At 47.0% G+C, this 15,651-nt stretch overlaps 1 protein-coding gene across 1 annotated transcript; it reads right to left on the reverse strand.

Moving 5' to 3' along the window:
• Positions 1–147: 147 nt before the first annotated feature.
• On the reverse strand, positions 148–10,509 carry HEYL (hes related family bHLH transcription factor with YRPW motif like). The gene is given in 7 exon segments (XM_083513982.1): positions 148–2,760; positions 3,814–3,895; positions 6,014–6,016; positions 6,020–6,097; positions 7,032–7,086; positions 7,893–7,918; positions 7,920–10,509. Coding segments are annotated over 7 exon segments (1,077 nt in total). The 5' UTR covers positions 8,004–10,509; the 3' UTR covers positions 148–2,011.
• Positions 10,510–15,651: the final 5,142 nt, after the last annotated feature.

Below are 15,651 nucleotides of genomic sequence, written 5' to 3' on the forward strand. Positions count from 1 at the left end.
TTAAAGTGGATTGAACTGCTCTGTTGGCTTAGTACAAATAACCCACCAAAACAAAGGTCAGGGGTTAGGAAAAGGACAGGGAAATACACGGATACATATGAGTTGGGCAAATGATTAGCAGAAAGTATCCCATAAATCAGGATAAATTCAAAATAAATGCTCATTGTTGTATAACCTCCCATCAAACAAATCAGAACAAATGCTCAGTGAAGTCTGGACATAATCTAACCTCTGTATAGGCTTTGTGTAAGCAAATCAGGATAAATGCTGAATAAATGGGTCATCTTGAGGAGCTCAACCTCATTTTAATCTCCAACATTTCCAGGCCTTTCATGGCTTTGCCAGCAGGAGACAAATCATAGGCTCCATACATTTTTCGAAGAGCCAAAACGATCCTGTGATTCCACTGTGCATATCACACTTAGGCATAATGTAGCTGGCATCATCCTGTTAACTTACAATGACAAAGCCAGAAACAAAGTATAGCCTGTGTGAGTGGAAGCCATGGCTCAGTGGGCCCACTGTCAGTCTGTGTAGACAAGATTGACCTAGACTTGAGATGCAGCAGCTCCCTCTGCCCCCCAAGAACAGACAGAGCAGCATTGACAGCCATTCCCACAGCATCCCCAGCAGGGCAACACCCCCCCAAACACAATGTCACGCCCCAGTGATGTTCTGGATATCACCTATGCAAAGGTGGTGCCAATGAAATCACAGCAGCAGCAAAGGATGCCTATGATGTTGCCTTGCCCAGTGAACACTCCTTCAACACACACCAAGATGCCAGGCAGAGGAGTGCCTTTCCCCTAACACAACCTCCCCAGTTAAGAAGAGGGGAGGGTGACAAAAGAACCACCTGTAGCCAGAACTTTCTGGGTGACCCCTTATAGAGAACATCTCAAGTTCCTTGCACAGTCATGCAGCAGCCCAGTAAGGGGCACCCATTTGCCAGCCAGGCAGCAAAGGAGGCTCCAAGATCCCAGTCAAAGCAGCAGCCAGCCCGCCTCCTGGTCCAATGGGTAGGAGGCCTGCAGAGAGGAAGCCTCCCCTTCGACATAATAGCACTCCACGAAGCAAGCTCATCGCAGGCAATTGTAGGAGCTGCCTTAACCCTGATAATGCCTTTTGCTTACCAGTATAGAGGTGAAAGAAGGGGGTGCGAGTATGTGTAGAAACTAGCATACTGTAGAAAGGTAAAATTTACTTTCACTGCTCCACCCACTTTTGCCTCTGGACCCACCCACCATGCCCTTGAAAGGTGTCCCAAAGTGATCCCAGGGCTGAAAACGTTTGCCCACCACTGCTGAAGAGGGAGAAGATGCAGAAGGGGAGCTATGAAAGCAGTGAACACCATTTCCTCCCTCTCCCTGTGTGTGTGTTGCTCCAAAAAATTAGAGGGAAGTACATCAGCTGAACCAAGCAAAAGGCAAACAACAGTATTATTTTTTACTGGAAGTACAGCAGCAGATGGTGACTTTTTGCTATTATGGTGCCACAACAGCATGCTCAGCCTCTAACAAGCATGAAAAAGGAAAAGGGTTTATAAAGCTGAAAAAGTGCAGATTGTCCAGGCACTACCCACTCTATGTTCCTGTCCTCTTGACGCTTGCATGCATATGGCCCAGAGAGCACTCCCAGTCCCAGTGGCAATGAAGGCATGGTAGTCAGGAGGAAAGAGCATTTTCCTTATATAGTGGTACCTCGGGTTACAGACGCTTCAGGTTACAGATGCTTCAGATTACAGACTCTGCTAACCCAGAAATAGTACCTCGGGTTAAGAACTTTGCTTCAGGATAAGAACAGAAATTTTGCGGTGGCGGCGCAGCGGCAGCCCCCATTAGCTAAAGTGGAACCTCAGGTTAAGAACAGTTTCAGGTTAAGAACAGACCTCCAGAACAAATTAAGTTCTTAACCCGAGGTACCACTGTATAGACTGTGTCCACAACATAATCAACAAATTGCCAGGAAAGGTTCTTCTAATGTATGCAAAAAGCAGGACTGAGGGTTGAGTTCAGCTTCCCTTTTTGATTTTATTCAAGAGAAGGCTGCTGAAAATCTCTCTCTCTCTGGGGGTGGGGGGAGGATCACAAAGGTCCATAGTCCAGGAATGGCAGAGCCTAGCAGCTTTCCCGTTTTTGATTCCTGGTCCTTGAGCAGAAGCGTTCAGAACTGGACGTGGTGGAGGCATGTAAACTGGTGCTGCTGGGCTATGAGCCAAAGAGGAGGAGGATGAAGAGAAGAGAAGGGCTGCAAACTGGCTGCTCCTGAGGGCCGCTGCCTCCCTCAGCCTCTCACTGGATGCACTACTGGGGGTGGCTGTTGTCATCAGTGGGCGATGCTTACTCTGTTGGGATGATGAAGTTCTACTAAACAAGGTGTTAGAGCAGACTGATGTGAGAGAATTTGGAATTTGGCAAATAGGTGTTCCTCCCAGCATGGGGCCCAGATAGATTCCTGACGAAGCAGCCAGGACAGCCAAGCCAGGGTTGTCCTCCCTCCTGAGGAGATGGACTTGGGGGGAAGAAGGAGCTAGAGATTTATGGAAAAGCCACCAAGGCCAGGACTGGAAGGGCAAGAGGAAGGATGTTGCTCTAGGAGGAGTTTCCATTTCAGCCACATAGTTGTTCAGGTGGGAGAGGAGGCGTAGCTGGATAGAATCAGTGCCACTTTGCTCCTTGACGGTGCCCAGGTATCTCACTACTTCTGTAAAGCATTCACGAAAACCGATCGTCCTGTAATCGACTGCCAGCACTCGAGCATCTAGTGTTTTGAAAATAAAAACAGATACGCCACCATTACTTCCCTCAGCAGGACACACATGACTTTGATGCCCTCTGAAATGGGATTTGGAGTGAAATCCTGGCCGGCTAATGCACTTTGCAAGAGAGTTTAAGGCACATATGTTGCCTCCTGAAGGTACTTTCTGTCAGGAGATGCCACTTGAAATGGACTGGCAGAGTCAAACGCAATGTGGCATCATCTGTGCAGTTAGCAACCATTATCTGATTAAATGTTGAAAAAGAGGACCAGGCAGATGCAGCAGCAGGTCTCCCAGTACAATCAGGACTCTGGCTACAGCAGGATGGAGGTGCAGGGGGACTTTAACCCTTTGCCACACACACTCTGTAAATCTGTTCAGGCAATTGCTTATTGGGGTCACGTCTAGTTTGACCTCAGACCGCAATAGAGTGAGATTAGTGCTGGGGAGCCATTTACACAAAGCATAGCTCTACATGCTAACTTCTATGGTTGACTGAAGACATTTTGTGGCCCCTGAGGCAGAGCAGCAAATGCACACCCACACACCCAGTCAAGGAGCAAAGTACTCCCAGACATGCCCAGAACTGGCTTTAAAGGAACATTTTATTTTATGTCAGGAGATAGCCAGAACATAATCCATGCTATTACTATGCTGCTTGCCTCATCTTCCTCCAGGGCCAAAGACAGGGGACCCCAAAGCCCCAAAAACTGGAGTTGGATATTTGCTACGAGGCCCAATACATCCTCTTGGTTTTTACATGCTTTATCTCCTTTTTTAAATGTATGTGATATACCCACGTGGAGTTACTTGTACCCTATGATCGAAAGATCGTTGGAGAAGTTTAGACAGAATGGCAAGAGGGAGGAGAGCTGCTTCTGCTGCCGCCACCCTCCAGCTTCTGCCACCTGAGAGAGCTGCACTGCTTTGCCTAATGGTAGGGCTGGCACTGCTAATTGCAGCAGCAGCATCTGACTAGTCTCCATACATGGGATGGCAATAACATAACATGGATGGCAAAGACTTGAGCAGAGTCAGTTTTTTTTTTTTTTTACCTGTGTCTCCAATGGCATGAAGCATTTTTAAGTGATCTACCGTCATCTGCAAGATCTCTGCTTTCTCCATTTTGGAAGAGCCCTGTTCATTGGAAAAAAAGAGGACTCCCATTATATGAACACAGATTGTAATGTGTGATAGTGGCTGCTTCCAGAGCACTAGTACTATGCGGAGGGATCCATGCACATACCAGAAATTTAGATGTGCCTTGGGGTTTGCTGGGGTTATACATAAATAATATTGTGTGCATATATGTATAGCAGAGTAATTAAGGTAAAATTAATATGTGAGATTTATGTAGGTAAGCATATTAGATGAATTAGATGTGTTTGGTTGGGAGGGGAAAGAGCATGCTTGGAATATTGGAAGTGAGAGGTGATGGGATAAGGGCTTGAAAGGGAGTTCCAAAATGTGTGCCTGGCAGCTGGGAGTTTACAGCTGTTAGCTGGTATGAGAGGTGGAGGTATCTGGATGATGGCTGGGTTAGTTTGATCAGCATTGTTATTCCTTATTGTATTATATGAGCCTAAGTAACCAAAAACTGAACATACATTTATATATACTGAGTGATCATAAAGCCATTGATTATACCTTTAAAAAATAAATTATAGCTTCATACACACATGTCTCTTTACTGGGCGACGCTAGAGGTGAGAAATATTCAGATACTTGGTATCTGTGATGGCAGCAGAAATAAAGGGAGTTGATAGAAATACCCATCAGAAAGCCAGCTCAGGTGGTCATATGATCCAGGGTAGTTGAGGAGAATCTAAGGGTAGTGTCAGGGAACCACATATGGCGGGGGGGGGGGAGCGGGGCATGGCATGAGGTGCACAACTTAAGTGGATTAAAGTGTGCTATTGCCCTAGTGCAGTGATGGCCAAACTTGGCCCTGCAGCTGTTTTGGGACTACAATTCCCATCATCCCTGACCACTGGTCCTGTTAGCTAGGGATGATGGGAGTTGTAGTCCCAAAACAGCTAGAGGGCCAAGCTTGGCCATCACTGCCCTAGTGCAAGTTATATATATATTTAATGCATTTATATCCCACCTTGTTCTCCGAGCAGCTCAAGGTGGCAATTTTGACTCTCTCCCTCTCTGTTTTATCCCCCAAGAATCCTGTAAGGTTAGGCTACCGGCCCACAATCACCCAATGAGCTTTATGATGGCCAAGTGGGGATTTGAATCCAGGTCTCTCTAAGGTCCTAGTCTAACCACTCTAACCACTACACCACAATGGCTATCTTCATTTCTTTCTTTCTATTTTCTAAAAAGAGGATTTACTGCTGTTCGGGAATACCAATACTGTAGTTGTGTTCACACTGCCACTTACTCTGCCATTAAGAGCCAACTCTAAGGGGCTGAGGTCCCTTCAGGGCCCCCCCCCAAATATTTGACCCCTCCCCTCAAGTTGATGAGCATTGCCATTCAAATAGTGTGCGTGTACCACATCTTGTGATCAGTTATGTGGGGTGGGACTTAACTGGGCCTCCTCAATATTTTATACAACTTGGCACCCCCATACTCTGCCCATATCCCTTGGGCTCCCACGGCTAAGCTTTGAAACCACATTCCCACAACATTAGCCAGAATCCAAAAGAAACATTTAGTTTATCGACAAATACCACTGTTTGATGCATTTTCTCTCTCTCAAAGCAGCTTCAATCCAATAAGAAAACGTACATGATCATCACTTTGTACTTAGGAATGGTGTGAATATTTGAGACTGCCATTGCCTATGAATGGACTGAACATCCATACACAGATGAAAGCTTAATGAATGCTACCAAAAAGGTCGTGCACATTGGGTTGAAGACACCCCCCCCCTCTCTGAACTACACAATGTCATGCCAATGCAGCTTGAACTGCAGCAGGAGGGGGACAACTTAAGCCACTAATGCGACCATACCAAAAGCAATGGGGAAATGCACTGCAAAGTGTACGGTGGACAATTCTTTAATGGGAAGATGTATAACCACCACACAAGCAAATCAGAATGAAAGCATGAATGCTCATTGTTGTATAACCTCCCTGCAAACCAATCAGAACAAATGCTCAATGAAGACCGGATATAGTCTAACCTCCACATAAGCTGTGTGCAAGCAAATCAGAATGAATGTTCAATGAACATGTATTCTGGAGGTGACTGATGTCAGAACTTGGGGGGGGGGCAGGAATTTAATAGGGAGATGCAATTACCTGTTACTCAAAGGCAGTGGGAACCAAACGCCGTAGTTCAGATAGGCTGCTGTTAATGCGGTCCCTGCGCCGTTTCTCGATTATCTGTAAGGGCATCATGGAAAAGGACAACTCTGCATCATTCATTTGCACCATGCACTTCATTGAAGAGGCTGGAACCCTCTGGACACTAACCCAGGAGTAAGTCCAGAGAACTTACTTTTGAGTAGACATTAAGTAGGCCTTAAGTTTTTGATGTCTACATTAAGTTCAGAATTCATTTTAAAATTACATCATTTTTAAAAAGAGAAATCCACTGTTGCTGAAACTCAAAAAAAAGAAATACAAACACTTTAAAATATAAAAAATGTTTTAAAATTAAAAATCAATAAATCATCAGTCTTTATCCACTCTGTTTAATGTTTAACCCAGAAGAACTTTGTGTGTAACCACCCAACTATTTGCAAGCCACTTTTGAAGACAAACCATTCCAAGACAGTTAACAGAAATGTAGAAACAATTCAGTAGTCACATAATTAATTAGTGGAACAGCAGCACAATAACTGCCAGCATCAGATCACTCTGGCCAATCATCCTTAGGGCCCACTTAAACACTGAAGTGAGGAAGCCAGTTGAAGTTCTCAAGAGAGGGCATTCCAAAGATGTGGGAGACGAACCTGAAAAGGGTGCCTGGCCATGTAGAGAGCTCTGAGGCAGCAATTTACTCCCCCACTCCAGTAAAGTCCTGGGGATGGAGGACCATAAACAGATATTGAGGTCTGGCAATTCTGATCAAACAGTGGATGGTCTTGGGACCTGGGTTTCAATTGCCCCTTCTCCATATGTGGACTCCTGGGAGGTTTTTTTAGAAAGTCATTATATTTCAGCCAATTTCATCAATGTAAAATCTAAATGATAGCCGCCTACCCCACCGGTTGCTGTGAGGGCTAACAAAAGGGAATGAAAGTTATTTTGCATATAAAAACCATTCTAAAAATAAAATAAAAATAAATCAGGTTTTAGATCATGCAGCACTCACCCCTCTCCGCTTCTTTCTTGCTTGTACATGAAAGATCCTTGTGGGGGATGGCGAACTGAGAAACAACATCAACAGATCCGGTGAGAAGCATTTGTGGCTTTAGCACTTTTTGACTAGACTACGATTCCATGCATTGTATTGGGCTGCCCTTAATACTGCTTAGAACAGGGTAGCCCAACCCGCAGCCTTTTTTGTTAACGAAGGCGTATACATCTGTTTGTGTATTAATAGTTAAATATATTGTGTATTTAATTACATATACTTAATTAAATGTATTAATTGTGTATATTCAATAATATGAAATATACTACATAACTTTAATTTACGATATGGAAATTTAATTCAGTGTGGGGCCCGCAAGTTGTTTGTCAAAGTACCCTTGCGGCCCACTTGGTATGAAAAGATGCACAGCCCTGACTTGGAAGCTGCTGCCAGGCCATGAGAGTTGATTTGGTGGTCCAGAATTTGAATGGAGTGTGGCCCTAAATCAGCTTGCATGAGGATATATCTTCCGCTCAATGGTAGGAAAATTAGGAATCTCACACAAGCTGAAATGAAAAAACTTGGTACTCCCATCTGAGTTCAGAAGTCAATACTCGCCATTTGCCCCTGAACGGGAAATGAAAGACACTCATGCAAATAAGTTTCCCATCAGTGCCAAGTGTTATAAGGGAAAAAATCCTATAACACGAGGAAAGCAAAATCTATGAACAGCTCTGTGTTAGAGTGTTTCTGAAGCTGCCTCTAGTGGCTTCCCTCTACCAGCTTCCTTCCTGGACCATTCAGTGGTACCAGACCTCCTGCCTCCAAATGATGCAGTTCCATTCATTTGGCATCCTCACCATGGAGGTGTCCCCTTACCTGCTGCATTCTTCCTCCTCCTCTTTTTCCCACCACAATGGGTGCATGATCCAAGCCTGTGTCCGACAAGTGCTGGCCCTCCTCCTCCTCCTCCCAGCAGCGTCTCTTCATACTGAGGCACCTGAACAGTGGACAAACATCCTTCTCCTTACTCTGCCCGGAGCAGGCAGAAGGACACGGGCCACCCCTTCCCTTTCCCTCCTCCAAGGGGCACAGGGAGGTGCTAAGATCTTCCCTCTTCAAGACATAGAGAAATGGGCTCTTCTTTCTCCCCCACTCAGAGATTTCGCCTCTCCTGCCTCCCCTTCCTTTTCTCAGCACATCTTTAACCTTCCTGTATGGTAAGTGAAGGCGCTCCCTCCCAGGGGTGAGAGATTACTGGCTTGCTCTTGCCTTCCCCCCTCTCCTCTTGATGGTGGAAATCCGGGGGGGGGGGGGGATCTTCCTGTAGAAGAGCAGCCTGTGTGAATTGCCTCTCCATCCCTCCTTGGCCTCCACTGATTGGTCTCAGCTGCAGTTCAGAGGATCAGTGACCATCCTGGCAACAGAAAACCGTGGGAAAGAGGCGAGACTGATAAAGCCCTGAGTTGTTTCAGGAAAAGAAGGAAAGAAAGAAATGGGGGTGGGGTGAGGTTGGGGTGGAAGAGGGAGACCTGGCACATCATGTTTCTGCAACTCTGCTGGACTGGAGGCTGAATCATTTTTTAAAAAGATTTTTCAAGACTCTTGGCTGCAGGAGAACACTTTCTTCAAAGGACTATTGACCAGGGTCAGTTAGAGAGCACAAACAGAAGGCCCAAGGTGGGGAGCTGTTAGGGCCTAAGGGGAGAGATTACTTTGCTAACCACACCGAAGGATCTCAGGGCCAGCAGCAGCTCACACAACAACCATAAACTACAAAGCACCAAGAATGGAAATAAACCCTGCACAATCTTAAACATGTACCCTAGGATCCTCAGCAGCATTTCAAAGGACTCTGGGGTGCACCTTTCAGCTAGGGGCATAGGAAGCTGGCTTATACTGAGTCAGACCCACTGGTCCAGCAGTGTTGTCTACACTGACTGGCAGCAGCCCGCCAGGGGTTTCCTCCCAGCCCAGCCTGCAGATGCTAAGGGACCTTTTGCATGCAAGGCAGGGCTGTACCACCCTCCAGGGGGGAAGCAGTTTGGCAACTAACTGCAGCTGAAACTGAAACGCTGAAGAGCCAGTGACAGTCAAAATAGACAATACAGTACTGAACTAAATGAACCAGTGGTCTGGCTCAGTACAAAACAGCTTCTGTTGTTACTCTTTCATTTTTGCCTTTGGTAAAGAAACGTGGCAGGCTTTATTTTGTTTCAAAAATTTGATTCTCTAGAGGCAGCAGTGGAACAACAGGATAGGGTGTGTGTCCACCACAGGAAACAAAACTTCTCTCCAAAAGCACTTCCTGCTTCCTTAAAAACCATTAGATACCTGTCTCTAGCTGGGCACTAACGAAAACTCATTCCCCGAGAAACATGGTGCACGTTATATGATTGATCCCATTATCATGGCACATTTTCCTTGTTCTGGACAGAAACAGAATTGCTCTCCACTGCCAGCAGCCCTCCCCATACAGCCTTTCTGCGCTTTCTCTGAACTTTTTTCATGTCAGCTCAATTACAGCGCAATTGGTTACATGTTGTCTCTAGGATTACTCTGTGTTATGAGTGCAGCAGAGACCGCAAAGTGACTTAACTCCTTTATAATCAAATCCACATTCCTGCCTGCCAGAGCTCCCAGCCTGCAGTGTGGTCAGAAGCCCTCTATGTGCCAAGCAACCCCGCTCCTGGATTAGCTCGTATTTGTAATGATATGAAACAGATACTGCTCTGAGTTTACTCACACTTCAATTGCAATGGAGACCACAGAGGAGAATGAATGAGAATTATTAATGGCCTGATAAGGAGGTGCCTAGTTAAATTAAATATGCTGTCAATAGGATTAAATGAGAGGAAAGAGACAGAGATGTTCTAGTAGATGAAGCACACTTTCTACATCATAGGAGCCAACTTCTAGCGGCTGTGGGGGCTTCGGCCCCCTCAATAAAATATTTGAGGGGGCTGGGTCCCCACAAAGTTGCTGTGCATTGCCATTTAAATGGTGTGTGTGGTACCTCTGTTTGACATTTTCCCCTTGATGGGGCCAAGATGCTAAAGGTTCTGAAAGCTGAGTCGTATGAGGAACAGTTGAGGTAGTTGGGTATGTTTAGCCCAGAAAAGAGAAAACTGATATGAAATATAATGCTGTTGTTGTTTAGTCGTTTAGTCGTGTCCGACTCTTCGTGACCCCATGGACCAGAGCACGCCAGGCACTCCTGTCTTCCACTGCCTCCCGCAGTTTGGTCAGACTCATGTTGGTAGCTTGGAGAACACTGTCCAACCATCTTGTCCTCTGTCGTCCCCTTCTCCTTGTGCCCTCCATCTTTCCCAACATCAGGGTCTTTTCCAGGGAGTCTTCTCTTCTCATGAGGTGGCCAAAGTACTGGAGCCTCAGGATCTGTCCTTCCAGTGAGCACTCAGGGCTGATTTCCTTCAGAATGGATAGGTTTGATCTTCTTGCAGTCCATGGGACTCTCAAGAGTCTCCTCCAGCACCATAATTCAAAAGCATCAATTATTCGGCGATCAGCCTTCTTTACGGTCCAGCTCTCACTTCCATACATCACTACTGCGTATATAATATATATAATAAGGTAAAGGTAAAGGCCCTGTATGGGCCAGTCGTGTCCGACTCTGGGGTTGCGCGCCCATCTCGCTTAAGAGGCCGGGGGTCAGCGCTGTCCAGAGACACTTCCGGGTCACATGGCCAGCGTGATGAAGCTGCTCTGGTGAGCCAGCACCAGCGCAGCACACGGAAACGCCGTTTACCTTCCCGCTAGTAAGCGGTCCCTATTTACCCGGGGGTGCTTTTGAACTGCTAGGTTGGCAGGCGCTGGGACCGAGCAACGGGAGCGCACCCCGCCACGGGGATTCGAACCGCTGACCTTACGATCGGCAAGTCCTAGGCGCTGAGGTTTTACCCACAACGCCACCCGCGTCCCTTATACTTGTACTTATTATATTATTATATATAATAGCCATCTTCAAATATCTGAAGGGCTGCCACATAGAAAACAGTTTTCCATTTGCCCCACAGCTTTTCCCTGAGAATACGTTCTTTACCTCTGAATTGGAACAAACAGCAATCTGTGAAAATCTGATTGGCATTTGCTCAGATTCAGCAGTAAAACACCGGTTTTCCTGGGGAAAGCAGCAGAAGCGGCAAGGGTGGGGGGGAACTGCTGGGGCCAGGACCTGAAAAGCCCAGACTAGAACCTAGAAATATGGCACAAAAGTGGGGATGAGCCCCTGCATGCAAGCAAACACACACACACACACACACACACACACACACACACTGTCCTGACAGGAAGCCTCCCTTCATTTCCTGTCCTTATCTCTAGCTCTTTTCATTTTCTCATGAAAGTTTAAGGACAGGAATAACACTTAAATCCGTTCTTCTTGAACTTTACCAAACGGCACCAGATCCTTCTGCCTCTCTTTCTGGTGGTTCAGCAGCACCCTCTTGTGGCACCTGTTTGGATTTTCTAATTCAGGTCTGCTAGCTGACAGCGCGGGTGGCACTGTGGTCTAAACCACAGAGCCTAGGGCTTGCTGATTAGAAGGTCGGTGGTTCGAATCCCCACAACAGGGTGAGTTCCCGTTGCTTGGTCCCTGCTCCTGCTAACCTAGCAGTTCAAAAGCATGTCAAAGTGCAAGTAGATAAATAGGTGGGAAGGTAAATGGCGTTTCCGTGCACTGCTCTGGTTCGCCAGAAGCGGCTTAGTCATGCTGGCCACAGATGATACCCAGCTCTACCTCTCTTTTAAATCAGAACCAGTGAAGGCAGTGAAGATTCTGTGCGAGTGTCTGGAGGCGGTTGGAGGATGGATGGCGGCTAACAGATTGAGGTTGAATCCTGACAAGACAGAAGTACTGTTTTGGGGGGACAGGAGGCGGGCAGGTGTGGAGGATTCCCTGGTCCTGAATGGGGTAACTGTGCCCCTGAAGGACCAGGTGCGCAGCCTGGGAGTCATTTTGGACTCACAGCTGTCCATGGAGGCACAGGTCAAATCTGTGTCCAGGGCAGCTGTTTACCAGCTCCATCTGGTACGTAGGCTGAGACCCTATCTGCCTGCGGCTGTCTCGCCAGAGTGGTGCATGCTCTGGTTATCTCCCGCTTGGACTACTGCAATGCACTCTACGTGGGGCTACCTTTGAAGGTGACTCGGAAACTACAACTAATCCAGAATGCGGCAGCTAGACTGGTGACTGGGAGCGGCCGCCGAGACCATATAACACCGGTCTTGAAAGACCTGCATTGGCTCCCAGTACGTTTCCGAGCACAATTCAAAGTGTTGGTGCTGACCTTTAAAGCCCTAAACGGCCTCGGTCCAGTATACCTGAAGGAGCGTCTCCACCCCCATCATTCTGCCCGAACGCTGAGGTCCAGCGCCGAGGGCCTTCTGGCGGTTCCCTCACTGCGAGAAGCAAAGCTACAGGGAACCAGGCAGAGGGCCTTCTCGGTAGTGGCGCCCGCCCTGTGGAACGCCCTTCCAGCAGATGTCAAAGCGATAAACAACTACCTGGCATTCAGGAGACATCTTAAGGCAGCCCTGTTCAGGGAAGTTTTTAACGTGTGATATTTTATTGTATTTTTGGTTTTTATGGAAGCCGCCCAGAGTGGCTGGGGAGGCCCAGCCAGATGGGCGGGGTATAAATAATAAATTATTATTATTATTATGACCTGGAAGCTGTACGCTGGCTCCCTTGGCCAATAAAGTGAGATGAGTGCCGCAACCCCAGAGTCATCCGCGACTGGACCTAACAGTCAGGGGTCCCTTTACCTTTAGCTGACATATGCAGGTAACGCACATCTTATGCAGGGGTTACATTCCAGGTATGGTATGCATATGTAAAAACATGTATATTTGGACCACCTGCTTGGGAGGAGGCTGTTCCATGCATTTGCAACTACATGTGGGCCAGAATACAATATGCTGCCTTAAACCCTTGAGAGTCGTTCAACCATCAACTGGGAGGCTGACTTTCACTGCCAGTTTCAGGAATAGGAGAGTCCTCAGGCAAGAGGCCTCAGCAAGGAACACAGAGCTGGCAAGCTGAGAATTCGTTCCAATTGCATCTGATCTTTTTGGCTGTTTTATGTAGACTGAAAAAGATGGATCTGCTGGGACAGCCCTGGCCCCTTTGCTAATCTCAGCAAAAGCCTGACCTCACCACTGTAGGGCTGCTTTGGGCAAATGCCAAATGGAGGATTCCACTGGTGCCCTGGGCAGGTGCTGCAGACTGAGCTTTCATTTTAAAAGAAAGAGTGTTGTCCCCGAAGAAGGCAGCTGAATAAATCACTACAGTAGTACCTCGGGTTAAGAACTTAATTCGTTCTGGAGGTCCGTTCTTAACCTGAAGCTGTTCTTAACCTGAGGTACCACTTTAGCTAATGGGGTCTCCTGCTGCCGCTGCGCCACCACTGCACGATTTCTGTTCTCATCCTGAAGCAAAGTTCTTAACCCAAGGTTCTATTTCTGGGTTAGCGGAGTCTGTAAACTGAAGCGTCTGTAACCTGAAGTGTCTGTAACCCGAGGTACCACTGTAATGGATGTACTGTGGAATTATTGTGGGTTTATACAGTCCAATAGTCCTGCCTTGAAGGGAAATAAAGCATTAACTTTTGATGGCTTTAAAATGCCTTCTTTTTTTAAGTTCCACAGTTTTCATGTTAATTATTCACTACCTGGGTTTTAATTTTTTAATATTTGCATGCCCAGAGTACTTTGGGCATTTCTGTAAAAAGAAGAGTCCTTAAATCATACATTCTGTACCAATAAAGCAACAAATTTAATGTGAGCAGTGTATTGAAAAGAAGAGGTTGAGTCCCCTCTTGAGCTTTAAACAGAATATCAGATGGCACGGGCACCCACAGGAGGCTCTCCAGTGAAGGATTTGAAGCATGGGTCACCAACGTGGTGCCCACCAGCGCACATTCACCTGCATAGGTCTTCCCTGGTGCCCACAGCTATCATCGCCCTCACCTCTCCCTGCTGAAATTAGGCTCAAAATAAGCCTTTTGTTCCAAGGCATTTTTCCAAGCCAAATTGCAGTGCGGCAGGAGACAAGTACAGGAAGGCCTACCAGTGGGGGGTGGCCCATGAGGGCAAATGGGGCACTGCCCCACTAACCTCAGTCTTTCCTCTGCCAGAGGCCACCTGGCCTGTCTTCTCACTTGCAACCTGTCTAGAGGGTGGCAGCGCCTGTTGGCTTCCTTCTCATTCTCAGCTTTGCCCCTTGCAGGGAGGTAGATGGGGACAAAGTTAGACTGTCTGTGTGGATACGTTTCCTTGCTTTGGAAAAGGAGGTCTTTCCTTGCAGTCTCATGTTGTAAAGCCTTTTCTGATGCTCCCATGGCAAAGGCATGGATCATGTCATCTATAAATAGTGGGCACTGTCACAGGAATGTGATGCCTGGCAGAGGCTTCCAGTGATCTTGCAAGAGATGCAAGCCAAGGCTGCCCTTGCCTTCCTGGTGCTGTGCCATCTTTCATCCTGCAGAGTTCCCACCATCTGCCAGTCTCCTTCAGATTCTCTTTCCCCAAAGCAGCACAGCCAGGCCTCTTTTTCTTCCTCCTGGTGCAATAGGGCTGCTGGCATGCCAGTCTCCTTGCTTCACAATACTGGAACAACCTGTGGAGAACTGTGGTTCTCAGGCATCTACCTTCAGCAAACCCCTTGCATCCTGCCCAACATTTCATAGGCAAAATGTTTCCCCTAATACAAGCATTTTTGTAAATATTGTTTGAAGAACTGCATCACAAAATTCATATGTGAATCTTGAAGAACAGCTGTATTTTGGTTCTCATACGGTTTTGGGAAGTGAAATTTTGATATATTGATTAAATGCACATTGAATGGGATTTCTCCTCCATCTCTAGTCTGGCCACACCCACTTTTGGCCAGACTCAACTTTGGAGGGTTAGTCCTTGGGCAAAAAAGGCTGGCCACCCTTGTTGTAGTATTTATTTCCAGCTATTTGGGGGTCTTAATGGAGAGTGGTCTTTCCTTAGAGCAGTGGTGGCCAAACTTTTTTCAAAGAGGGCCAGATTTGATGAAGTGAAGGGCCGTGAGGACCGACCAAAGGGCCAACCAAAGTTAACCTTTTTTTTAGGATTTTACCCCAGGAAATAAACTGCCACAGGGGCCAGATTAAATTGACCGGTGGGCCAGATTAGGCCCCCAAAACAGACTTTGGACATGGCTGCCTTAGAGCATATCCAGAGTGCAGAGGGGATGGATCATGGTAGCTAGGCTGTCTTTCAGGGCAGCGTATGAGGAGGAACCTTGGGGTGAGTTTTGCTGGGATACTGCCCCTGAAAGCCATTGTCTTCAGATAGCAGAGCAGAGACAACGGCCTCTGAATCTTGAGTGTATGACAAAGCGTGCCTCTTATCAAACGTTTCAGTAGCTGGAAAGGCAATGGTGCCAGATGCTCCTTCTCAGAAATATGGGTGTGCAATCTGAGTGGGCCTTCTAAATTTAACAGGCCTAAAAATAAGCAGAGCTTGGGTGGGATTCAAATATGCACATTGGATGGGACGAAGCCTGAGGCAGTGGGGTTTTTTAGCCCAGGGCGGAACCCAAATGCAGAACTGGCAATGAGAAAAAGGTGGCATTTGTGCTCACGTT

Source organism: Podarcis liolepis (genome assembly GCF_965112155.1).
Source record: "Podarcis liolepis genome assembly, chromosome: 7".
In the NCBI taxonomy this organism is placed as follows: Eukaryota; Metazoa; Chordata; class Lepidosauria; order Squamata; family Lacertidae; genus Podarcis; species Podarcis liolepis.